The following is a 27799-nucleotide window of genomic DNA, read 5'->3' as shown; positions in this document are numbered from 1 at the left end:
TTTATTACTTACAGACCCCAGAAACCAGGGCAGGGGGACCAGCGAGCCAGGGGAAGGACAGTTCTGTGACATCCCAGGTGTCCAGTGAGCAGGAGATAGAGAGCAGGGTAACAAGTGCCTATTACTTGTAAGGTGGCTGCGGTGGAGGCTGCAGGCTCAACTCAAAAGGGTTATTTTAAAAGGAGCCTGGGAAAAAGCAAAGTAGGGACTTGGGGCAGGAACTGTAAGCTCAGGTCCTTATCTATACATTCAGGCTTTGGCTGTGAACAGCCCTATTATCCTGTAAAATCCTAGGCAACAACTCAAAGTAGCTGTTTTCTCATCACACCTGATAACTAGGGACACTTGCTATGCCCCAGAACCCGCTGAAATTCTCCAAACTAATCAATCTGAAGCCAGCTTACCCTGATTTGCCCATTCCTTCCTGTGAAAACCAAAACAAGGGCTGCAGTCCATGCCTTTCTCTTGCTCCCTCTGCTGCCTGAGGGATGCTGGTGCTTCCCCGTGTGGCCCCCGGGGTGTGGCGTGACCCCTCCTCTTGGGATCTGGGAGTGAAACAAGCTGTTCTTCTCAATGGTTGGCCCTGCTTCACTGAAATAATAAAACCTGTATTTTGAAGCTGTGTGCTACACACACTGGTCTGTGGGTAAGAGGACACGGAGTGGCTGTTAGCTGGAAGATCCAGTTTCATGAAGAACACATAAGAAATCTCCATGGTCACCTCGGGTGACCTGAGGCTCTTGCCCAGGTGTGAGTGCACGCGTATGCATGCTCAGTCAAGTCTGACTCCTTGCGGCAAGAATACTGGAGTGGAGCGCCATTTCCTCTTCCAGGGACTGAACCCGTGTCTCCTGCATCTCCTGCATTGGCAGGCAGATTCTTTACTGCTTGAACCACCTGGGAAGCCCTCGAGCCCTCGCCCAGGCGCACAGCACATCAAAGCATCCCAGTGTTAGTTAGCTATGGTCACAGTGGGAAGAGGTCCCTGCCCTCGGACCACTTTCAGACAACCAGAGCATCTGTCAGGGGTTTCTCTTCTAGCCTAGAGGGGCAGATAAAGGCTCCCTGAGACTTGACAGAGAAGCAGGAGTTGGAACAGGTGGAAAGAGGTTTCTGGATGAGCCAACAGCAGCTGCCAAGCCCTCTAGGAAAGGACGTAAGTGGGAGGTTTTCTGTGCTGAGCACAATGCCTTGGCCACAGGAGTTGTGTGAGTAAGTTTTTATTTTGCTTTTAATATAAACTGAGGCAGGTACCGGCTCAGCAAGAGGTGTGGGACCGCTGCAGACCAGCTCTGACTGTGTCAGGGTTTTGATGTGAGCAGAATCTTCCCTCTTCATGGAGAAGCATGCAGTGTTGGGCCATTTCCCACAGGACAGCGTTCACTGTGCATTCATAAACCTCTAGTCCCTTCTATGGGGTTTCCCTGGTGGCTCAGCGGTAAAGAATCTGCCTGCCAATGCAGGAGATGTGGGTTCGATCCCTGGTCTGGGAAGATCTCCTGGAGAAGGAAATGGCAACCCATTGTGGTATTCTTGCCTGGGAAATCCCATGGACAGAGGAGCCTGGCAGGCTACAGTCCACGGAGTCAAAAAAGAGTTGGACAGGACTTGGCAACTAAAAACAACAAGTCCCTTCCATATGCCTGGAATGGGGCCAAGCCGCAGGCGAGGTTAGTTAACCAGGACACAGACACAGCCTCTGAACACCTCACAAGTGACGTGGTCCCTGCCCAAGACACAAATAGGGAAGGCTGGCCGAGGCTGAGCGGCTGCTCCTGGGGCCAGCAGGGAGGTGGGAGCCCCAGCACTCTCTCCTATCCTGGACTCAGAAGCCAGCAGCCTGGGAAAGGATTGTTTTTACAGGGGCTAACACCTTCTGGACATGTTTGGCTCCAGACTGGGTCATGAGTCAGAAAAGCTGTTCTGTTCCAGGCACGACATGGTCAGAGAACTTGGGTGTGTTTCCTCATCCGCAGAGAGGAACAGCCTCTAACTTCTCTCTTTCCTGACAAGGGTCCTATAAGGTCGTGAGAATGCATGGAGAGACCATCCTCAGCAGAAGGCCCCAGCCCTCGCCTTTCCGCTTGGTGGAAATCTCACTATTGGCCCTGTTAAATCCATTTCTTCTTTTATCTTTGGTGAACATCTACAACACTTTCACAGGATTCCGAGAGATTTGAAGGTGCTCAAGTGGGAAGGGAATTCAGCCACAGGCCCTTACGCGGAGGAGATGAAAGGGTGACAGAGGCCGAGATCAAGTTCCTCACACAACTTCACTTTAAATTAAACTTCCTTTAATGAAATAAAAAACAAACGGTGCATTGCATAATATTTTGTGGTCACAGTATAAAACAATACAATTAGTTCATATAACATTGGATATGGACAAAAATACACAAGACCCTTTCTTTTGTCTACGTAAAATTCGGCAGATCTGTATGTGCCACGCTAAAAAAGAAAGAAAGTCAACTTTTTTTCTCCTAGTGATCTGCGCACAATATTTATCACTGAGAATTTGGTCAAACAGCGGAGGAGAACTTACCCAAATCCCAGTTCCCTTCTTCCTCTGTTGTCATCGGTGAAGGTTTAAAAAAAAACAAAAGGTTTTCTGAAAATAGCAAGTTGTGTAGTATTGCTTATTATTCCTGCTAAAGAGGCTCAGTCTTTGGCTCACAGATGTCAGCGACAAAATCATGGCTGCAGGCAGTCTGCAAAGCAAGAAGCAAGAGCCACCAGGGAAAACAGACAAGGGTCTGGGCAGGAGAAGCCACCTTGACCAGGATCTAGGGAAAGCCACATAGATAGGAGGGGAGAAAACACACAAATAAATACATTTCTAAATTAAGATTTTAAATCCAGTTGGTGAGTCAGAGTTCCACTGTCCCATGAAAAATCTGAAAAGTTGTTAAAAAGTCAGAGCTGGCATTTTCTTTTTTTTAAAAAAGTGAAAAGTACATGTAAACATTATAAAGTAAACAATGGAAAGTACTTTTCAGGCTTTTATCTGAATATAGCTTAGGCTCTTTCTGGGGATATTTTTATGATTAGAAGAAAAAAAAAAGTCACACTTTCTATCAAGTTTCTCTGTGTTAAGCAGTGCACTTTCATCCATGTCAGTTGTGGCTGGGTCCTTGCCTTCATGCCAGTGCTTCTGCATAACCTTTTCCAGAAGAGCACTCAGCAGGGGGCCCTATTTGGTATAACAAGAGTACATCTCACGCTCTGACCAGGACACATGTTCCAGCCACGTTTACGTCCCTGGAAGGGAGGAGGACCTTGGTACAATGCCCTGTGACTTCTCCCTACTTTGTACCAGCCCAGTGGATGGAGGGTGGGGCTAAGGGCACGGTAAATGCCGTAAAAGCCCTAGCCTTGAACTGCAACAGCAGTTTGAAAGAAAAAGGTACAGTATGAGCACGTGTCACCTTTACTGCCACCGGCTGTCTGCTGCGACCCGTCCATGTTTTTACATACACCTGGGGCCACCAGGTCACATCCAAAGCCAAGGATCCTTTCCTCCTTCCAAGGGCCTGTACGACAACAATCCTGAACCTTCTTTTAGGAGGTGGATCACTGTGAGGGCTCAAAGGGCACTGGCCGTTCTAAACGCAGCACCTGTGTCTATTCCTGTTTGCACAATCACCTGTGACTCACCACCTCTGAGACGGCACAGTTAGGAAACGGCACGTAAATACCCCAATCTAGTGCTGTCACAGCCTCTTCCCCTTCCCTTGGTCTTTCATGCTCTGGTAGAGCGGACCTGCGGTACGTCTTCCCACCACAGATGCTAGGCCCGGAATTCCTCTGTTTTGCTACCGTTAGTACAGAATCTAGTTTCAATCATATAAGTGGTCCCCTTGGTGGGCAAAACCATAAGGAAAAATTTGCTGGCAATCTGCCGTCTGGGGGGTGACTTGGTGATATGTGCAGAATGAATCGTGGGCAACAGAGGGAAGGCAGAAGAAGGGAAGATGGTGAGCTGGGAGAAGTCCAGCTCGTCCAGCCCATTGTGACAGAGAGCCGCACGTGAATGGCCATCATTTTGTATTACTTTATTGCTCAAAACAAATGAATCTTTTTTCCCTTTTGGAAGACAAAGCAGTATTAGGTCCTTCAGAGCCAGGGTAAAAGCACGCAGAATGCAATGTGGGGATTGAGTCACCAGTGAGCCTCAGGAAACCCCACTGGGATGCTTCTGAAAGGCCAGCGCTGTGTAGGGACAAAACACAGATCTTTCTGGGACTGCTGTCCTACTCCTGGCATGAGTGATCGGGCAAAGTGGAACACTCTCAGATCTACTTTGTAGGCTGTTCACATGGCAGTAAATTGCTGGGTTTCCTCTGTGTCCCTAATAGGAAAGCAAACACACCACAAAGTATATCCTTTCTCACTAACCCCCTGCAGGGGATTTTTTTTCGAAGACTTGAAGGACTGACAAGGTCACAGAAAATGCATGGTTCTTCTGGGTAATTTCTGATTCTGTGAAGTCAGTCTTGCAAGCAGCAATTCAACTTCACATTAAAGAGCCCACGTGGCCCGTGAAGGACATGGGATGTCAGTGGTTCCCCCTGCAGACCCACAAGGCTTTAGCCTCTCACAAAGGGTGGGACAGGGAAGAGAGGTGGCTTCGTCCGCCTGACACACCCCTGCCCCGCTGACCCTCTGGCGCAAACTGCAGAAATCGAACTTCCGGAATATCCCCCTTCTGCAATCTCTGGGGCCCCCTGAGGCATGGTAGCTCAGAACGATGGGAGTGACTGACTGTTCCTTTCCTTGTCCCCATCCTCTTCTTCCTTGCAGGCCTTCTCCCTGCCCTGGACAGAGGGGGCTGTGCATTTTTCTTCATACTCATTCTTAAGGCTAAGGTGGCAAGATAAGGTGCTGGGTGGAGAGCCAAATTCTCGATTCCAGGGCCATTTCAGCACTCGCACATAAAGCAAATACGAGAGAAGTGGAAAGGGGGCAGAGAAGCAGAAAACCAAAAAACAAAATGCATTTGGGCTTGATAGGAAGTTACGGACTGCAGGTTTAGATTTTAAATGTAGCCTAAACCCCCTGGAAAATAGGGGGTGGGGAGGGTAGTAAAAGCCACACATTAGCCTTCAGCACTGGTCTGTGTTGTCCCTCGGCCGGGGTAGAGGGTCGCCTTTAGCAGCTCTCGTGGCACGTGCCTCCAACTCGGAAGACGTACGGATCTCACCCGAGACAAAGAACTCTGAACGCCTTCACCCCTTCTCTCACTGCAACCCCTCAAAACAAAAGGCAGAAACACACACAAGTCAGAGATCTATAAGCCAGTAGGAGAAAAAAATTAGAGGTTAACCATTAAAAAGCCGCCGTCAGGAAAACACACACTCGATTGTTCCATCAGAAAGTGCCGTGGGAAGAACAGCCTTGTGCTGGTAAACATGTCTGCGCTCAGGACTTGACATGCAGAAAAGAGCGCGCGCCGAGTCCCACCTGAGATTAGAGAGGACTGGTTTTTAGTGTAACACACTTCGCGTTAAAAGATTGCTGTCCTCATCTCGCCCAAACCGCTCCTCCACCGTCCCTCGGTCTCGGCCTTTCTGGCACCAGCTAGTCCATCTCCATGGACATGAGGCGGCGGCGCTCTCGCCGGGTCTCCTGGACCTCCTTCTTACAGCACCAGTGGGAGCTGCAGTACCCGATGAGGCAGGACAGGAGCCCGATGGCCGTGGACAGGCCGACGCCAATCAGCAGCGGGTACTTGAAGGCATTCAGCACTGGAAGGGAGAGGTCAGAGGGAGAGAATTAGTGATGCAAACTGCGGGGGTGGGGGAAGCTCAGGGAAGACCATCGCCTCCCCACTCCACTGCCCGGGGTGTCCCCCAGGAGTCTGACCTCATGGGTCTTCACCTAGCACAGGGCTTGAGACAAGAGCAGATCAGCCACAGGTGGCCGAAAATGAGCAAATATATCCCCACCCAATTCCACAGCAGGCAGGGCGGTGTGGGGGGGAACCCAGAAAAAAAATTTTCCTTCGATATCTTTGAATGTCAACTTGCTTTTTAGGGTTTTGGCAGGAGATTGATTTTTAAAAGTCAGTATAAGGGCACCACACACTCAGCAGCAGATGCATCCTTAAAAAAAAAACTACATAAATCAATTCTATGCATCAGATAACTGAAGTGTACTAGGGGAGCTATTTTAAGTAACACTATAGTAAATTATCTAGCAAAGTGAATAATCACTCCCTGCTTGTTCAGTAAATCTGAATTTTCATATGGAATGACTTCAAGCAAGACATTTCTAAGAGGCAAATATGGTATCACTGACTAAGTTGCAGGAACGCATACAGTTCAGATCCTGTACCTACAAAGTCCCCATCCCCCAAATTACCAGCAAAACTTGGGTGGAGGCTTGCACTGTGGTTGTTTGCCTGACATTTAGCACAACAGCCCCATGAGAGATTATTACCACATTTAACAAGAGAGGACACAAAGGATTAGAAAGACTAAGTTGTCTGTGGAAGAGCTGGGGCTCCAATTCCAGTCCCCACCAAACTGACACATCGTCAGGGAAACACACTCGAAGGCTCCTACTTAATCCTTCCAGGCACCTGGACTTGAATTCTGTCCATGAGTTTTTCAATTCACACTTACTCTGACACTTCTGCAGAGAAGACAAGTTTTCCGTTAACCAAGGAAAATGTGCCCTCACTCCAGGAGGCTCAGAGAGCAGAAGGGTGGGGAGGGGGCCCCCGACCACTTAGTTAGGCTGACTGGTGGTCAGTGTGAGCCAACAAGGCGGGGAGCTCCCCCTCCCATCTCAGGGTTCTGTGAAGAACCCTCCCTGTGCTAGTGAATGGGAGGAGCCCCCTTTCACCAAAAGTAGGACCAATAAGGGGCTTTCCCAGATGGCTCAGTGGGTAAAGAATCCACCTGCAATGCAGGAGACAAGGAGACTCGGGGTTTGATCCCTGGGTCAGGAAGATCCCCCAGAGGAGGAAATGGCAACCCATTCCAGTATTCTTGCCTGAAAAAGCCCATGGACAGAGCAGCCTGGTGTGCTGCAGTACATGGGGTCTCAAAGAGTCAGACATGACTGAGCGACTAGCACAGCACAGGACCAGTATAAGGTTAAAAGGGGCAGGAACTCACTCACAGCCCCTCCTAGAGACCTTGACCCTGCCTGGCAGAATCCGTGCCAACCCTAGGATACAACAAAGTGACTACGTCTAGAATTTACAGAATGCATCGAAAATCTGTCCAGTAAGTTTAAAAAATCATTTCCCAATGGCACCTCCAGCACACCCAGTACCCAAGCTGGGAAAACAGCAAGGGCTGAGTGTGCTCTTTCTGGGTACACGCCTGAGCCAGGCTAGAGAGAAAGCAGGCACATTCCTCAAAGGGTAAGAACCTGGATCCCATCAGCAGGGGCAAAGCATGCAGAGAAGACATTCCCCAAACACTGAGAAGGTTATTCGTGTGTCATTCTTACCATCCATCTTCACAGTTATAAAGATGGGCTTGGACTGGATCTCTGCCTCCTTCTGCCAGGAACCTGTGGGTGACTTCACCCACGGAGTCACGGAGCAGTAGTAGTTGCCAAAGTCCTGGTCCTCAGAGCCATGCACTTGCAGCAAGAATTCCAACACACTCATGCGCTCCAGGCTGAGGCTGCTCTTCCAGTCCCTCTGGGCCGTGTTCACAATCCCCTTCCGATCCAGTGATGACAGGAGGACGGGAGCCTTGTCCAGGCCAAAAGAGTGCACCGCAAACCAGGACACGTCAAAGGCCATGTCGTCTACGGATGACCAAGCCAAAACCCTGGCATCAGTGGCACAGGCAGAAGAAGTTCCAAGTATGGATAACACACCTCAGGTGGTGTTAGTGGTAAAGAACCCTCCTGCCTAATGCAGGAGACATAAGAGACTCGGGTTTGATCCCTGGGTTGGGACGATCCCCTGGAGAAGGGCACGGCAACCCACTCCAGTATTCTTGCCTGGGAAATCCCATGGACAGAGGAGCCTGGCAGGCTACACTCCACAGTGTCGCAGAGAGTCGGACACGCCTGAAGTGACTTAGCACATATGTAGCCTGACTGGGGGCCAGCACGGCTCTGGGGACCTTAGGTGTTCCCGAATCCTCTCAACAACCGTACATGAAGGTACGGTCACATTTTCTAATCTCTGGAGGGACCCATTAACCTCGTTTGAGATCACACAGCCAGGAGGTTGCAGAACATGTGGCTTAACCCAGGAGTTCCACTGCAGAATCCACCCTTTTAACCAGGCCACTGCCACCACCCAGCTGAAGGGAACGCAGCCCCAAAATGTCTCCTCTACAGAACTCAGGATGGAAAACGATTGTGTAGTGACAACAGAATGCTCTCTCCCCCAAAGAAAGCAGGGCCCTTCAGCATTTCAGGCAGAAGAACCCAAGACAGGAAGCACACTAGTCGTAAGCGACAATACGGACATAAACTGAATCGTTCAAAGACTCTGTATAATTTCAATATCTTTAGATCATGAAAATTTTGCACCTTGTTTTATGCCCCTGGATATGTTCCAGTGTCTCCTAGTTTATAGTCTATGGTAACTTGAGTAGAATTTGTATTCTAGTGTTGCGTGAAAATTGTATAAATCTTATTTATGTTGAATTGGCTCAAAAAAAAAAAGATACAAGCTTTCAGTTATAAGATAAATAAATACTAGTGATATAGTATACACATGATGACTATAGTTAACACTGTTCCATGATGTATATGAACGTTAAGAGAATAAATTCTAAGAGTTTTCATTACAGGGAAAAAACCACATTTTTGTATCTACGTAAGATGATGGATGTCCACTAAACTTATTGTGATAATCATTTCATGATGTATATAAGTGACATCATTACGCTGCGTACCATAAACCTGTACAGGGATGTATGTCAATTTTATCTTAATAAAACTGGAAGGAAAAACGGGAAAAAAATAATAAAGCGAATCGTACAAAATGGAGAGCTGTAAACAGTTTAGATTTTATCGTTCACTGTGATTTTTTTCCCCCTGAAGTGCTTAAGTTCAAAACAAGAGGAAAAAAAATGTCAAGCTGAGAAAATTGAACACGGTTTAACAGTCCCAGTGAGTAATGCTGTGGAATCGTAAAGTACTCTGCAAAATTAAGGTTCTAACAGCCTCAAATAAATTAATGTGGGCACAAGAGTAAGATGACTTTGGCACAAGTGGTAATTCTCATCGAACGTGGAAATAAGACTGCACATCCTAAGCCTCTGACCTCTTCTTCTGACAGTTATCAAGTGATACCAGCTGTGTCAGGTCTGAGAGTCACCCAGCAGGCAAGAAAGCAGGCCACAAACACTGCTTTATCTTAAATTCACTTGACAAGACTTTCTATACAAATGTTAAATGACACAATTTTTATTAAACAAAAAGTAATATCCACTTAGTAAAAATACACTAATAACCTCAAAAAGCACATTATAAGGCAAATAAATCATATTCAGATGCTTACACAGAGAAAAAGAATGTAAGCAAAATTGAAAGCAAGAATTTTTTTATTTGGGGGGCCACCTCTCTCAGCTTGTGGGATATTAGTTCCCTGACCAAGGATAGAACCCTGCAGTGGTTAAGCACGGAGTCCTCACCACTGGACCACCAAGGAATTCCCCCAAAGTGAGAATTTCTACCAAACTGTTCAAATGATAATTCCTTTTCAACTCACAAGAAGAATGTTCAGTGCTAAGTTGCTTTAGTCATGTCCGATTCGGCGATCCCGTGGATTATAGCCTGCCAGGCTCCTCTGTCCGTGGGATTCTCCAGGCAAGAATACTGGAGTGGGTAGCCTAACATGTTAATGGCCACAGGCAAATCTCAACTCTACATTGATGTCAGCTCTCTACTCTGAGGCACCAAAATATCATTTCTTCCCTTCCCATCAACCCACCGAGGCACTCGAGCAAAACATTTGATTGTTCCCAGCGTGCAGGCCATCTCTTGCCAAATGACCAGCTCCCTGAGGGCAGAGGGCATGTGGTCAACGTCCTCACATCCTGGCCAGTGCCTGAGCAGAGCGGATCACCCCCAGGTCCTCAATGAAAGCCAGCTCAGTGCTGCTGTCACCTGCAGACGCGGGGGTTACTAAAGGCAGAGAGGCACAGCTGTGTCCACAGACCTTGTGCCCGGACTCGAACCCCTGTCCTGCCATGCATGCCTTACGGTATGGTGGCCAGGCTGTAGAGTCAAGGCTACTCAGCCTAGAATCCTAGCTCTCATTAGCCGTGTGACATGGATGAGTCACTTAAGTTCACAAGGACTCAGTTTCCTCCTCTCTAAAAGGAAATTACAATAGCACCCACGGTGAGTCAGCTGTATAAAATGCTTAAAACAGCACCCGGAACGTGGTAAGTACACCATAAAAGGTGGCCATCACGAGCATCCTTATCTCCACAGTTCAACACACACGGTACCAGGAGATGCCCTGGCACTGCTGCCTGCAGCAGATGCTCCTGGCACTCTGCCCTGACCAGCTGGAGCGGTGGGCCCCCAACTGCTCTAGGGGTCGGTTGCTAAGCTCTCACACCTGAACCCTTCTCCAGAGGATGTCCTTAGCTGACAGAAGCCACCTCCAGGAGAGCCACCCCTGGAGGTGAAGAAACACTACCCCTCCCCAGCCATTCACTGTGGACAATGACTGACAACTGGGGAGGGTAGGTATAAAAGCCTTAGCTCTACAAGGTCACCCTCTTTGGTATAATCCAAGCTCTGGAACACCCCATAGGGAGTTACACTTATTCTGAATTCAGATCTTTGCCTGGCTTCTTTCCTAGTTCTACCTTGATTCCCTCGGTCCCTTGTAGTTTCCTCCTGAGGGCACATCTTTAATTAATCACTTGCACGCTTGTCTCAGGCTTTGCTTCGAGGGAATCTGACTTAAGATCCCGCCTCTAAAGACCTGTGATCCTCCCCACCCCTCCCCCTGCATTGGCACTTGGCCCACTTGGGCCACATGTCCTTTCCAGAAGAGAATTCCTTCATAGCCCATAGGAAACGTGAGGAAAAATGAAACCACAAATTGTGTTTAATTATTCAGAATCTTCTACCCATGCAGTCCAAAGAGTGCAAAGTTCTGGAAAATTGTAATGTGTAAGATAACAGCTATGTATAGCTTTTGCAATTACATTGCAATTACCTATAGCTTTTGCAATTACATTAGAGGGAAAGACTTACATTAAGGGCACAATTGGTGGCCCATTAATTTATGAGAAAGACATTTAAATGTTACATTTTTGTATATTTATAAATGAGATTAAAATTTAAAAAAAATTTTTTTATAAACAGAAGGATTGTTGGGGAGGGATACTTAGGGAAGACATATACACACTGTTGTATTTTAAATGGATAACCAACAAGAACCTAGGTGGCTCGTGCTTAATCGGGTCCAACTCTTTGCAAGCCTATGGACTGTAGCCCACTAGCCTCCTTTGTTCATGGGATTCTCTAGGCAAGAATATTGCCGTGGACCTACTATATAGTATATGCAACTCTATTCAATGTTATGTGGCAACCTGGATAGAAGAGGAGTTTGGGAGAGAATGGGTACATATATATGTGTGGCTGAGTCCCTTCACTGCTCACCTGACATGCTCACAACATTGCTTGTTAATTGGTTATACACCAAAACAAAATAAAAAGTTTAAAAAACATTTTTTATAAATAAACTTTAGAGGCAAAAATAGTATTAAATCATTTCAACTTTTGCAAAGTACCTCCCTGCTCCCCCTTTCCTAGCAGCCTCCATAGGAGTGGTAGCTCCTTCCTGACTACAAAGGACAGAGTTGATTGATCTTTGTTTTGGATGGGTTGTTTTTTTTTTTCTTTTCTTTTTCTTACATTTTCCATAAACCCTTCTCCTTTTTTTTTTTAACACCTCTAAAGCTCAATCATATTTAGGTTCCTGACAAGAGTCAATTTTGGTATCAATCAACTTGTGCAGGGTTCAGTAAACTGTAGCCTGCAGGTCAAGCCAGCTCACCACCTGTTTTTGTAAATAAAGTCTCACTGGAACACAGCCAGGCCCATTTGTTTATTCTCTTTGGCTGCTTTCCCTCTACAACAGCAGAGTAGAGTAACTGCCTCAGAGATCACCTGGCCCACAGAATCAAAAAAACTGAAAATACTCCCTATCTGGGTCCCTTCCAGAAGAGGTTTGCTGACCCTGAGCTAAACGCACCTGAACCTTCAGCTGGGGGCCATGCGGGAGTCAGACCTCAGAGGGCAGAGGCCCGGGCCTCTGCTCCTGTTGGTCACACAAGATCAACTACAGCCCACCCTCAATTTACGGACAGCTTGCCCTTAACACAGAACGAAGACCTGCTTCATTTCCACCCCAGGGCCACATGTCCAGTTGTCTCCACAAAGAACTCAGTGACTCTGCACAATTTGGCCTTTTCAAGGTGCACATCTGTATGAGGTCATGGCTCTGCCTATGATGGAGAAGGCAGTACAAGATACCAGAGGTCAGAGCATGGGCAGCCCCTAGGCAGGGAGTCGGGGTCTCCACAGGCTCTATAGAAGGCAGAGACACACCTGCATACATTTAATATTCTTTCAAACCCTGAGGATCTAAGTGAGAAGCACAGCACCTCATACTAAGGGGGCCAAGCAAAAAAGGCATAAGGCTGCTGGCCCAAAACTCTTGGGCATCCTGTTGGCCCTGCTAATATTTTCTGCAAAAAAAAGATTTACAACGATTTCCTAAAAGTTTAAACTGCAAGAGCATACCCTGGTTACTTGCCACTCATTTACTCTGCTTTGTATTTCTCCGGTGTTAATCACTATCTGATACTACATATATGGTGATTTCTTTCTTGTCTGTTTAATAAACTAGGCTGCAAGCTCCATGAAAGTAGACGTAGAATATTTTGATCATGCCTCTCTATTCCCAGTATCTAGAACAGCATCTGTTTATAGGAGTTCAATAACTATTTGAAGGAATAAACGAAAGACAAAATGGAAGGGAACTGGACTCTTCCAGTGGGTTGCAAACCAGCTTGAATTAGCCCCTGAAGTGGCCACTGGATCACCATGAGAACTTACATTCAAATGTCTAGCTGTGTTTTCAAACCATCTAAACCATCCAGATAGTGGCATCCATTTTAACAAGTCCCCAGTAAATATCTACTGAATACAAAGGATGGAGCTAGGCACTTTGGGAATAAATAGCCAATCCAATCCCTGACCACATTTGTAACACAGTGGGGATGATATGAGAAACACTGAAAAAAGCAGTATGAGGAAGGGGAAAGGATGGCAAGAGGTACCTGGATCCAAGGCTGCGCCTTCGACAGTGATGATGCAAAACAATTTAATGAGATCTCCCCGGATGACCGACGGCGTGTCCGAATGCACAGAGGCATTGAATATAGGACCTGGAAGAAAGTAACATCACTTCATGATCCTCTTTCACACTTTTGTTTAAATCCCATGCTTGGTGCACAAATGTGCATCTAAATGTGGGCTTGGAACTGGGCTGCTGCTGCTGCTGCTAAGTCGCTCCAGTCGTGTCCGACTCTGTGCGACCCCATAGACGGCAGCCCACCAGGCTTCCCCGTCCCTGGGATTCTCCAGGCAAGAGTACTGGAGTGGATTGCCATGTCCTTCTCCAATGCATGAAAGTGAAAAGTGAAAGTGAGGTCGCTCAGTTGTGTCTGACTCTTCGCGACCCCATGGACCGCAGCCTACCAGGCTCCTCTGTCCATGGGAACTGGGCTAGAAATCCTCAAAACAGGCTTTTAAGTCCACAAAATAGGTTTTTAAGGATGTTTTTCTTCTCTTCAGAGAGACATGAATTAAGCACGTCCAGCTGAGCTTCACCTTAAGATTCCAACCACAGTCTCATTTCGAGACCACCCCACCTCCCATCCTGGTACAGTTGGGGATGTTTCTGGCTCCACACAGTTCACTTCCAGGCCAGAGTGGCTCAGAGATCAGAGGGCTTGGGACTAAGTCAGGGACGTGTTTGGTCCCAATAGACTGAGTAGCCTCATTGTGCTGGGTGCTGGCAATGGGCCCTGCTGTTACGAAGCTGACATCCAGTAGGGAGATGGGCAAGCCAACAGTGACGATGTTGCTACCAGGTTCAGCTGAAGGCGATTCCAATCTGCTGGGGGAAACAGAGGCAGCTTGGAAATCCCTTTTAAATACCACCCAGCAGGACCTGTGCTGCCTGCTTTACTGGAGTCCTCCCTCAATATCCAGTTTACTTTTATAAACAATCCCTTTACTTCTCCCAAAGGCCAGAAGATGGTTCTACACAAATCACGCTGACTCCTCATGGTACCAGTGACTCACTGCAAGCCAGGGCTGTTTCAAGTTTGTAAGTTGTAAGGTAATAAGCATATGTATGGGCAAGAAAATATGAAGGGTAAAGTAAAAACAATTTAGGGCTAGAAGTTAATAATATTTACCATAGAGTCAGTTGGATGCATTTGGCTGTAGGGATAATTATCATTGTGCTGTTTCATTAGTAGGCACAAATAAAAAACTTATTATATTTAAAAAAAAAAAGGTATGCCTTGTATGGAAGAAATCTGTAGCTCCAATCCCTTCCTGAGGCAGAGAGAAGGGCCAGGTACTGCATTCTTTGGTTTTAAATCTTTGACAGCTTACTTTTTAGGTGAGATTATTAAGCAGCTTTAAACTAATCTGATCCTAAAAGCTTAATAGTTATCATATCCCAGTTCTAACATCTAGGAATAGGCAAGCCTGAAGATGATTCCAAAATACCAACGCTATGGGATTTCCCTTGCGTTTTCTTGAAAGCAAAGATAGATGGCCCTGGACACTGATTCTGAAACTCATTTGAAGCTAAGAATACAGATGTAACTACCTTTAAAATCAGATTATCAGGAAGGAAAAGGTACTTTTTAACATCCAAAAGAAACGACTGTGAGAGAGAGAGTAAAAGGTCATGTGAACCAATGAGGCAAAGAATTGAAAAGGCTATACTTTTATTTCAACGAAAGTAGTAAGATGAATTCAGCAGAGGGCTTTTCTAACACCGGGTTCGTGAGTAATCTGTGTTTTGCTGGGAGAAAGGTGAAGGATGGTTGTAGAACACGGAAACCTTGAGGCGTCAGACAGCTCTGGTTGGGTTTGCTGAGCACTCAGATTGGGCCTAGGGGGTGGAGAACACAATAGAATGGCAGCTCCAGGACACAGGGAATGGGATGAAAGCGAAAAGGACAAGGAAGTTTTACCCACTTCTGGGCACCATGTCCCTCAATTAACTCGGCTCTTGGCCATGGTTTGCTCAGGTCCTTACCACCCTGGATTTGCTCTGTTTATAGCAGTGAGGTGGGAAAGGATTAAGCCCGTTGCTCTGAGTTGGCTCAGTGGTGATGACTGGGGGGATGTCATGCCATTTATGGTCATCTGTGAGGACAGGTTAGTAGCAACCATGGTGAGCAATGGGGACTAAATTTTTTTCTCTGACTAGAAATTTCATGGTTAAAAATAGAACTATACTATGGGGCTTTCTTAAAGTGTTCCAGGCGCCTTCTCAGAGAACACAAGATAATAAAACACAAGGAGAGCAACATAATGGATTTCGGTTCCTCTTTACTTAATTAGAAACAGCAAAGAAATTTGGACATACTTTCTTTACCTAATTTGGACAAATTTCCCTTTCTTTCCTTTACATTTCCAAAGAAACCCAAAATGCCTTCTGGATCACAAGTTACAGTCCCCATTTCTCCTCGTGGCCGTGGGAACAACAGAGGATCTGTGCCATTCTCAGCACACAGACGAGGACCAGGGAAAAGGCCCACATTGTGAACTACGCACAGCAGTGGATTTGCTTCGGACGAAATCAACAACTCACTGTTAATACGGGTCATTATCCCAGGCTTAGAAATATTTTTATTATGGTCAATTTCTGGGTAATGCTGCTTTTGTGAGGGAATGTGTCTGGTTAACTTCACAGATGACAGATTATGGCACAGACAAACTACGTGAACAACCAGGGCCACGACATGTGCCCAGATTCCTATCCGTAGAGGACACGGACCACTTAACTTTTAAACACAAACGTTGACACAAACCATGCTCCAACTCTAGCCCCTGAGAAAAGCCTATAAAGGACAGTATTTCTGTGAAAGCCAAAACTGCAGACCATCTGCATGTCATCAGTAGGGAAGTGGTTAGCCAAATTCTAGCAGGTGTAGTCATTAAGGTTGGTATTTACCTATAATTTTTTATAACATGGAAAATGCTTATCTTATAATGTTAAAGTGGGGGAAAGCAGGTCATAAAATTGCATATACAGTCTGATTTCAAAGTCACGAAGAAAACACATAAGGGAAAAATTCTAAGATAACAAATACCACTAATTAACAGTCTCTGGTAAGATGAAGGGTGATTGGGTGATTCTTCCTTGTATTTTATTATATTTTCAAACTTCTCTATTAAGAAAAATATTACTATTATTCTTTTAATATCAAATATTAAAATATTTAACATCATCACATTTAAACCATATAACCACATTTAAACCCCTCATACTTTGAGTCAGAAGATGTCACAACTCAGTAAGACCCCTTGGGGAACACAGTGCTTATACTAAGAGGCAAGTGTCCTGAAAACAGAGGACAAAAAGGTGGACACCAGGAAAGACCTCTCTGTTGCATGTATTTTACTGTGTGCCGATGATTTTTGGGAAGTGAAAGCTCTTCAGTATCAAGTCAGTATTCTCGTGGAGCTATTCAGGGCTACTGCAATGTGCTGGGTGTTGGATTTGATGCTGCTGCTGCTGCTGCTGCTAAGTTGCTTCAGTCATGTCCGACTCTGTGCGACCCCATAGACGGCAGCCCACCAGGCTCCTCTGTCCCTGGGATTCTCCAGGCAGGAACACTGGAGTGGGTTGCCATTTCCTTCTCCAATACATGAGAGTGAAAAGAGAAAGTGAAGTCACTCAGTCGTGCCCGACTCTCAGCGACCCCATGGACTGCAGCCTACCAGGCTCCTCTGTCCATGGGATTTTCCATCCAGCTCCTCTTAATTAAACTGTGAACCCATGATAACTCCATGGATTTAATAAAGCAAAAACCTTAAGCAGTCTATTCAACCTGCAAGCTACAGTGATTTTATATGTTATGATGAGATTTAAAGAACTGCGTAATAGATTCAATACCCATTCTTCACCTAGAAATACATATAAAAGATTTTATGTCTCCCTTCTTTCTCATAACAGTTTTAAAGAAACATCAAATAACAAATGTAAAATAAAATGGAATAAAATCCTATAGACAATAAAAACATATAACACAAAGAACAAAACCCACATATTCATCTGAATCTCAATAGTCAGAAAGCATTTGATAACACCCAACACTAATTCGTAATAAAACATTCAACAGATTAGGGATGAAAGAAAACTTCCTCAACTCAATATTTGCTGTCGACGAAATACCCATAGCTAGCAAGATACTTAAGGGTAAAAGATATTTAACAGGAAAAATTCCCTCAAGATCAGGAAATAGACAAGGATGTCCACTTGTGCCACTACTGTTCAACACTTTACTAGAGATTCTAGCTAGGACAATTAAGCAAGAAAAGTAATTAGAAGGCATTAAGGAAAACTGAATATAAGACGTAAAACTACCTCTATTTTCAGATGACATGGTCCTATGTTTAAAAAGCCTAAGCCACCAACAAAAACAACAAACTATTAGGACTAATAAACAATTTCAGCAAGGTTGCAGGATATAGGACCAATTTATAAAAGTCAGTTCAGTTTCTACACACTCACAATAAATAACCTGAAAAGGAAATTAGGAAAGCAATTAATTTACAGTTGCATCAACAATAAAATACCTAGGACAAATTTAATAAAAGAAGTTCAACATTTGTATGCTGGAAACTGCAAACACCATTGTAAAATTTTAAAAGACCTTAATAAATGGAAAGACATCTCATGTTTATGGATTAGAAAACTATATTGTTAAATGGTAATACTCTCCAAACTGATTTACAAATTTGGCACAATCCCTATCAAAGTCCCAGTTATCTTTTTTGCAGATACTAATGAGCTGATCCTAAAATTTATTTGGAAATGCAAGCGACCCATAAAGCCAAAACAATTTTGAAAAACAACAAAGTCAGAAGAGTCACACTTATTTCAAAACTTGCTAGAAAGCTACAGTAATGAAACAATGTGATTCTGGTACAGGAAAGGATAAAAGGATCAACAGAATAGAACCGAAAGTTCAGAAATAAATCCTTTTATTTATGGTCAAATCATTTTTGACAAGTGTACCAAAGTCAATGGGGGAAAGAATACAGACTTTTCAACAAACGGAGCCAGGACAACTAAGTATTCACACACAAAAGAATAAAGCTGACCCAACTTCATACCACAGACAAAAATTAACTCAAAATGGATTATAGGCCTGAATGTTTGAGCTAAAACTGTAAAACTCTTAGAGGAAACCATAGGTGTAAATCCGCACAGCCATGGATTAGGCAATGGTTTCTTAGATATGACACCAAACCTACAAGCAACAAACATAAACTACAGATAAACTGGACTTCATCAAAGTTAAAGACTTGGGTGCTTCAAAGGACACAATTAAGAAAGTGAAAAGACTACACACAGAATAGACATTTTCAAATCACATATTTTGTTAAAGGACTTTTGTATTCAAACTACGAAAAGCTCCACTAGCCAACAATAAAAAAAAAAGTCAATTAAAAAAGGGGTAAATGGTATGAATAGACATCTCTTCAGAGAAGATACACATATGACCAATAACTATTAATATCTGAAAAGATGCTCAACATCAACAGTCATTAAGGAAATACAAATTAAAACCACAATGAAATACTACTTCATATACATTTTTAGTGAAGTGTATGACACTGTTTAGTCACTAAGTTGTGTCTGACTCTTTTTATGACCCCATGGACTGTAGCCTGCCAGGGGCCTCTGTCCATGGGATATCCCAGGTAAGTATACTGGAGTGGGTTGCCATTTCTTCTCCAGGGGATCTTCCCGACCCAGGGATCCAATCCTCATCTCTTATGTCTCCTGCATTGGCAGGCAGGTTCTTTACCACTGAGCCATGAGGGAAGCACTCATGTATGCTAGGTTGGCTATAATTAAAAAAAAAAAAAAGATGGAGAATAACAATAACTAACCAGTGATAATGAGGACAAATTGGAACCCTTACACATTGCTGGTGGGAATGAAAAATGGTGCAGCTGCTTTGGAAAAATATTTGGCAATTCCTCAAAGAATTAAAGAGTTATCTTATGACCCAGCATCACTCCTAGGTGAAAAATGAAAACTTAATGTCTACACAAAAACTTGTACACTAATGTTTATGTCAGCATATTATTATTCATAATGGCCAAAAGATGGAAACAATCTAAAAAGGTCCATCAACTGATGAACAGCTAAACAAAATGTGGTATAGTCTTACAATGGAATATTATTCAGCGATAAAAAGGAATGAATTATTGATACACGATATAATATGACAGACCCTGAAAACATAATGCTAAAGCAGAAGAAGATAGTACAAAAGCCCACATACACGTTTCAAATCATATGAAATGCTTAAAAAGGCAAATCTACTGAGACAGAAAGTAGAATAGTGGTTGCCAGAGGCTAGGGGTAGAGTTAGGAGTGATTATTAACAGGTACAGAGTTTGCTTTTTTGGAATGATTAAAAAGTTCTAGAATTATATACTAGCAATGGTTGTACAATATATATCTGTGAATATACTAAAAACTATTGAATTGATATTTTGAATGGGTGAATTTTATGGTATATTAACCTTATTTCAATAAAGCTATTATTATAAAATAAATGAGACACTTGTATTTTCTCTGTTCTTTCCAAGGGTTTAAAATCAATATTCACTAAAGGTTGAGAGATTATTAGATGCCAGAACAGAAAACAACACAACACTGTTAAGTAATTATCCTCCAATTAAAAAATTAAAATAAACAAAAAAGAGATTCTTAGATGCCAGAAGATTATTTCATTATACACTATAAAAAGTTACAATAATACAAAATAATACTAAAATAAAGCAAATAGTTTACCTTTAATGTAAATGCAATTCAACAAATATCTTGCATTCATAGTACCGATTCAATTAACACTTGAATCTTTATAGATGAGTAAGATTTTATACATTTAGAAATTTCTAACTGGAATCCAGGGCAAATTTAGTGAAAACATTCAGTATTAAACTCAAAAGTAATGATCCTTGACTTTGATATTCTAAATAAGATTGGGAATCAAAAAATTTTAAATCATCTACCTGCTGAAACACACATAGATTTGTCAGAGGAGCTTAATGAATTACACAGATGAATAAGAAACATTTCCATTTGAGAACCCACTCCAGTGTTCTTGCCTGGAGAATCCCAGGGACCGGGGGAGCCTGGTGGGCTTCCGTCTATGGGGTCACACAGAGTCGGACACTCAGCAGCAGCAGCATGCATGCTATTAAAAAAAAAAAAGTAGATCTTCCCAACTTAAAGCATAAAAACATTTGACTTACCAAAGATAAATCATTCAGAACAGACACCAAAATGCTCCTGTTTTAATTAACCCTCTCATAGATGAACACTGCTAATAATTACTCTTAACAAAGCAGATTGACAGACACAGTCACACATACCACCATAACTCTGGAGACTCGACTAACTGGAAATCTTTTCCTAGTCCAAAAGCAAAGGTGAGGCCCAAGGTTGGGATACTCACCCATGTATGGAAATATTGCTGTGATAAATCAGACCAAGAACAGCACCTACCACCTTCAGTCCTAGAGACCTCAAAGAGTGAAAGCTATGGGTGGGATAAAACTTGGGTTTTAGCTTTGAATCTTTTACTCTTGGCAAATCATTTAATCCCTCTGGAGGCCCAGTTCCCTCTTATCTTTATACTCTGCCATGTTCCCTGAAGGATTTGATATAGCTGTGTGTCAACTGATCTGTTTTAAAAATGAGGGGGCTGGGTTTCCCTGGTAGGCCAGTGGTTAAGAATCTGCCTTTCAACACAGGGGACATGAGTTCAATCCCTGGCCTGGGAAGATTTCACATGCCGCGGGGCAACTAAGCCTGTGTGCCACAACTACTGAACCTGTGCTCTAGAGCTGGGGAACTGCAATTTCTGAAGCCTGCATGCCTACACCCTGTGCTCTGCAACAAGAGAAGCCACCACAATGAGAAGCCCACACAGTGCAACTAGCGAGAGAATAGCCCCCACTCTGCAACTACAGAAAGCCTGTTACAGCAACAAAGACACAGCACAACCGAAAATAAATAAATAAATATTCGGGGAATAAATGAGGGTCAAAGTAGAGGTAGTATGTTCACACAAAAATCTGCACCCAGATGGTCACAGCAGCATTATTCAGAATAATCAAGAACTGCTGCTGCTGCTAAGTCACTTCAGTCGTGTCCGACTCTGTGTGACCCCTTGACGGAAGCCCACCAGGCTCCCCCGTCCCTGGGATTCTCCAGGCAAGAACACGGGAATGGGTTGCCATTTCCTTCTCCAATGTGTGAAAGTGAAAAGTGAAAGTGAAGTCGCTCAGTCATGTCTGACCCTTAGCGACCCCACGGACTACAGCCTACCAGGCTCCTCCATCCATGGGATTTTCTAGGCAATAGTACTGGAGTGGCTTGCCATTGCCTTCTCCGAATCAAGAACTAGAAACACTCAAATGTCCATTAGCTGATGAATAGATAAAAATGCAGTATACTCACATAATAGAATATTATTCAGTCATAAAAATAAAGTGCTAACGAGAATTTATTTTGCATTAAATGCTCAAGTACAAAAAGGAGGGAATATGTGGTATCAGTAGTGTTTGTAGTTGTGAGTTACACAGGTTTATGTGGAGAGAGCACAGTTTGCTATAGCCACCAAAAAAAAAAGTCTTCCTAACACTTCCCACGGAGAAGGCAATGGCAAGCCACTCCAGTACTATTGCCTAGAAAATCCCATGGATGGAGGAGCCTGGTAGGCTGTAGTCCATGGGGTCGCTAAGGGTCGGACACGACTGAGCGACTTCACTTTCACACATTGGAGAAGGAAATGGCAACCCACTCCAGTGTTCTTGCCTGGAGAATCCCAGGGACGGGGGAGACTGGTGGGCTTCCATCTATGGGGTCACACAGAGTCGGACACGACTGAAGTGACTTAGCAGCAACACTTCCCAAGCACTTTGAGATTCCTAAACTTATTTTCTGATATACAAAATGTGGTATTTATTGGCATTATTTCGCATTTCTCAAGACAAAAATGACATTAAGTAAAAGTTGTGTGTAAATTTGATTCACAGGTACTTAAAAACTTTAAAGCTGCAAATGAAATGAAAGGTCACCAATATTAAGACAATGTTATTTTCTTTTTTTATGAATTTATATCTCATTTATTTTATAAATGGTTTAGTTAAAGCAGGCTTCAATGGTGGCTCAGATGGTAAAGAATCTGCCAGCAATGCAGAAGACCTGGGTTCGATCCCTGAGTTGGGAAGATCCCCTGGAGAAGGGAATGGCAACCCACTCCAGTATTATTGCCTGGAGAATTCATTGGACAGAGGAGCCTGGTCCGCTACTGTCCATGGGGTCGCAAAGAGTCGGACACAACTGAGCAACTAACTCTCCTTTTCTTCTTTAAAGCACTGTTCCTTTTGATGTTAAAGTTTTCATTGTACTACATTTTTCATGTAAGACCAAATCCAGAACTGCATTTTTATAGTACTTTTTTCCTCTCAGTGCTGCTAAAAAGAAAAAGCAGCTAACATTTTGAATTTACAACATGCCAAAGATGACACAGAAATTATTACATTTATTTTTGTTCTTGTTAAAACTCTGAGCAACATTTACCAAGATAGAGTGTTAAATTACTGGCATTCTCTGGGTAGTAAATAAAAGGCTGCAACTCTCTAACATTAATATATATATATAAAATTCCCTAGTGGTCCAATGGTTAGGATTCTGTGCTTTCACTGCTGAGGGCACAGGTTCAATTCCTGGTTAGGGAACTAAGATCCAACAAGCTGCAAGGCACAACCAAAAAAAATACAGACATAGAACAAAAAAGAAAAAAAGAAGTAATTAAAAAAAATAAAGAACGAAGTACTGATACATAATACAATGTGGATGACTCTTGAAAACATGCTACATGAAAAAAGCCAGACACAAGGCTATATATTACATTCCATTTATGTGAAATGTCCAGAATAGGCAAGTTTATAGAGACAGAAAGGAAGTAAGTGGTTGCCAGGGGACAGGATATTGGGGAGCAGAGTGGGGGGTGTTGAGCGGGAGGACTGAAGGGTGCCAGCCAAGGGTGCAAGTTTCTACTGATTGTAATGAAAATGTTCTATAACTGATAGTGGTGATGGTTGCACAACTCTGCAAATATACTATACATTTATATTTATAGTGTAGTATCAATATTGGGTTGGCCAAAAAAGCTCGATTGGGTTTTTCCTGTAACATCTTATGGAAAAACTTGAATGACTTTTTGGCCAACCCAGTACTATAGTATAGTATCTAAATACTACATATACTATAGTATAGTATATTCTCTGTTGGCTCAGTGGTAAAGAATCCTCCAGCATATGGAGGAGACTCGGGTTCAATCCCTGGGTTGGGAGGATGACTTGGGGAAGGAAATGGCAAGCTACTCTAGCATTCTTGCCTGGGAAATCCCATGCACAGAGGAGCCTGGTGGGCTATAGTCCATGGGGTCACCAAGAGTCAGACACAACTAAGCACACACATAGTGTATTTAAATACATACTATATATTTAGATGGGTAAATTGCATGGCATGTGAATTACATCTCAATTAAGCTGTTTAAAAAAAATGAAGACACTGGATCAAAACCCTAGGGTCTCTTCCAGCCAATCTATGACTTACCAAGTTTCCCTGCTCACCTGAGGTTTGGAAGTCTATCTCAATAGGATTGGAGAGACTGGTTGCTGCTTCTCGCCATAGGCTGCCCCTGACAGGAGACCAGGCTGTCACCACACAGCGGTATAGGCCTGCATCTGAGACCTGAGTCTGGTACATTCGATAGCGAAATTCATCTTCCTGCACTTTCTCTAACACAACACCATCCACCCGCGATGCATCTGTCCAGTTCTCCAGCTTCACCACAGAATCCTGGTCCAGGGAGATGATGTACTTGGTTTCGTTGGGACTGGAGAGGTCCCCAACAGGTTTCTCAGCCGTGATGAGAACAGAGTAGCGTGGCGACTTAATATTTTTGGAAGACACTTTGCAAGTCATCTCAAATGTATTTCCAGCAGCAAAGAAAGGCTTGGGCTGCCGTGCCTTCACCACAAGCACGGAATCTGCAATGAAGCCAGAAAGATGTGATCTCTAACAGGATTAGCTAAATGGATATGCATCTGAAAGCACAATGTTAAGGAAATAGAAATTTATTTGCAAATTGCCGCACAATAGCATTTAGGAAAATCTGGGAACTCAGAAAGAAAATAGTGTGTGTCAGGAAGCAGGCTGAATGAACACCACCACGCTGGAGCAGTCTGCTTTGATTTAATAGGTGTGAGGGAACAGAGGATCGATGGGTGAGAATTTGCTTTTAAGGATTTTCAAGGCCTTGAGAATCTCACCCAGAGTGAGAATTTGGGAAGCTACTGGTGCCCCCACGGATGTGAGCGAGAACTTGCTTCTAGTGAAGTGGGGAAGATGCAGCTCTAGGCAGTTCCACCTGCCTCTCCCCACTGGGGCTCCCCTGGGTGCAAGGATAGTAGCAGAGCAAGTGAGAATTGGGTTCTACCGCTGTTTCACCATACGATGGTAACATTATAGAACAGGTCACTACTAACGTGACTGCAACATACACGCGTAGATCTGTGTATGAATATCTGACTGCAAAGATGCATAGTCATTTCCAGAGATGCAATTAAAATCTACTATCTTAAAAGGTTTAAGTGTGTTACTTCCTGTCTCTCTGTCAAAAAAAAATTAATCTCTAAGCATATACACAATAGAATTAGAATATACACATAATATTATAATATTAATAGCTCAATGCCAGGCACTTGGAAGATACCTAAATGTTTGCTGAGTGGATGGATAAATGAGCTAAATACAACCCTTTTACCCTTTAATGATATAATTCTGTAACCCATCCAGTTACAAAACAAAATTTTTATGTTGGGGTTTTTTGAGGAATAGTTGTTCCACCAAACTATTAGGACAACATGTATATTACAGGGTCTCTCCAGAATTACTGATTCCTGAGATTCTACTGAGCCATTCACATACTTGGAGCTTCAGTTTGTGAGATTAGAAGAGATCACTAGAGGTTAAACAGGAAAAGAGTCTGAGGTCTGGGTCCTCAGGCATCTAATGTTTGAGGCTCAGGAAAGTAAATAGAAATCAGCAAAGGAAGCTGAGAAGAGCTCAAGGTTGGAGAAAAGCCCAGAGAGGATGGTGTCCCACAAACCAAGGAGAAACCAAAGTATTTCCAAGAAGAGGGAGTGATCACCATGGTAAATCCTACTAAGTCAGGAAAGATTAGATTAGATTTTGCAATATGTCACTCACTAGTCATTTGGGTCAAAAGCCAGACAAGAGGAGATCAGAGAACAGGAGAAGGGAAAGTGGAGATGCTGAGGACAGACAAAAGAAAGAAACAGAAAGGGGTAGGCAAGGGGTGTGGAGAACACAAAGATGGAGGTGGGGGAAGCAAGATCAAGATGCAGTTCAGTTCAGTTCAGTTCCTCAGTCACGTCTGACTCTTTGTGACCCCATGGGCCACAGCACGCCAGGCCTCCCTGTCCATCACCAAATCTGGGAGTTTACTCAAACTCATGTCCATTGAGTGGGTGATACCATCCAACCATCGCATCCTCTGTCGTCCCGTTCTCCTCCTGCCTTCAATCTTTCCCAGCATCAGGGTCTTTTCAAATGAGTCAGTTCTTCACATCAGGTGGCCAAAGTATTGGAGTTTCAGCTTCAGCATCAGTCCCTCCAGTGAAAATTCAGGACTGATTTCCTTTAGGATGGACTGGTTGGATCTCCTTGCAGTCCAAGGGACTCTCAAGAGTCTTTTCCAACACCACAGATCAAAAACATCAATTTATTGGTGCTCAGCTTTCTTTATAGTCCAACTCTCACATCCATACATGACCATTGGAAAAACCATAGCCTTGACTAGATGGACCTTTGTTGGCAAAGTAATGTCTCTGATTTTTAATATGCTGTCTAGGTTGGTCATAACTTTTCTTCCAAGGAGCAAGTCTTTTAATTTCATGGCTTCAATCACCATCTGCAGTGATTTTGGAGCCCCTCAAAAATAAAGTCTGTCACTGTTTCCACTGTTTCCCCATTTATTTCCCATGAAGTGATGGGAGCAGATGCCATGATCTTAGTTTTCTGAATGTTGAGTTTTAAGCTAACTTTTTCACTCTCCTCTTTCACTTTCATCCAGAGGCTCTTTAGTTCTGCTCCGCTTTCTGGCATAAGGGTGGTGGCATCTGCATATCTGAGGTTATTGATATTTCTCCCAGCAATCTTGATTCCAGCTTGTGCTTCCTCCAGCCCAGCATTTCTCATGATGTACTCTGCATATAAGTCAAATAAGAAGGGTGACAATATACAGCCTGGACGTACTCCTTTCCCAATTTGGAAGCAGTCTCTTGTTTCATGTCCAGTTCTAACTGTTGCTCCCTGACCTGCATACAGGTTTCTCAAGAGGCAGGTCAGGTGGTCTGGTATTCCCATCTCTTTAAGAATTTTCTACAGTTTGTTGTGATCCACACAGTCAAAGGCTTTGGCACAGTCAATAAAGCAAAGATAGATGTTTTTCTGGAACTCTCTTGCTTTTTCGATGATCCAGTGGATGTTGGCAATTTGATCTCTGACTCCTCTGCCTTTTCTAAAGCAGCTTGAACATCTGGAAGTTCATGGTTCAAGCACTGTTGAAGCCTGGCTTGGAGAATTTTGAGCATTACTTTACTAGCGTGTTTCAGATGAGTGCAATTGTGTGGTAGTTTGAACATTCTTTGGCATTGCCTTTCTTTGGAATTGGAATGAAACCTGATCTTTTCCAGTCCTGTGACCACTGCTGAGTTTTCCAAATTTGCTGGCATATTGAGTGCAGCACTTTCACAGCATCATCTTTCAGGATTTGAAATAGCTCAACTGGAATTCCATCACCTCCACTAGCTTTGTTTGTAGTGATGCTTCCTAAGGCCCACTTGACCTTGAATTCCAGGATGTTGGCTCTAGGTGAGTGATCACACCATCGTGATTATTTGGGTCGTGAAGATCTTTTTTGATCAAGATTAGCTTAGCTTTAATTTAAAAAGACCACAACAAGAGATCTAACAGCATGTTAACAGGCCAATGGGAAACAATGGGAGTGACCTAGAAAGATAGGTGTGTTGAGAGGATAGGCTGCATGAAATTGAGAGTATGGAGGGCTCTCAGTTAATCAGAAGTGAGATCTCTAGTGTCGGGTGTAAGCTTGTGAGTGAATAACCCAAACAGGACAAACGTCATGATGATGAGAGAAGGGGACATGAGACTGAGAATGAAAGGCTTCTCAGCCTCAGATGCACCTGAGAACCATCTTGGGTATTTCAATGCCTGGATTACAAGTAACCTCAGGCCAGTTAAGACAGACCCTCGTGTGCAACTTCAGCTTCAGTACTTTTTTAAAGCTCCCCAGGTGACTCCAAAGTGCAGCCAAATATGACCCAGTGCCTATGAGGATCATGAAGCCAGCAAGACAGGAGGACAGAAGGTCTGTGAAACAAGAGTGAG

General features: G+C 43.7%; 1 protein-coding gene across 1 annotated transcript in view; it reads right to left on the bottom strand.

The window, feature by feature from the left end:
• Positions 1–2069: 2069 nt before the first annotated feature.
• The window catches only part of PTGFRN (prostaglandin F2 receptor inhibitor), an 83291-nt gene continuing 57561 nt past the window's right edge, over positions 2070–27799 (bottom strand). The window contains exons 6-9 of the mRNA XM_055402069.2: positions 23935–24354; positions 13290–13397; positions 7462–7767; positions 2070–5744 (exon numbers count right to left, since the gene is read on the bottom strand). Of these exons, the coding sequence (XP_055258044.2) occupies positions 5578–5744; positions 7462–7767; positions 13290–13397; positions 23935–24354 (1001 nt within the window). The 3' untranslated portion in view covers positions 2070–5577. The remainder of the gene's footprint in view (positions 5745–7461; positions 7768–13289; positions 13398–23934; positions 24355–27799) is intronic.

The sequence above is a fragment of the Moschus berezovskii genome, chromosome 4 (genome assembly GCF_049115385.1).
Source record: "Moschus berezovskii isolate FMDL1 chromosome 4, NW_MosBer_1.0, whole genome shotgun sequence".
Classification (NCBI taxonomy): domain Eukaryota; kingdom Metazoa; phylum Chordata; class Mammalia; order Artiodactyla; family Moschidae; genus Moschus; species Moschus berezovskii.
The sequence above is the reverse complement of the archived record's forward strand: the minus strand, read 5'-3'. Positions and strand labels throughout refer to the sequence as shown.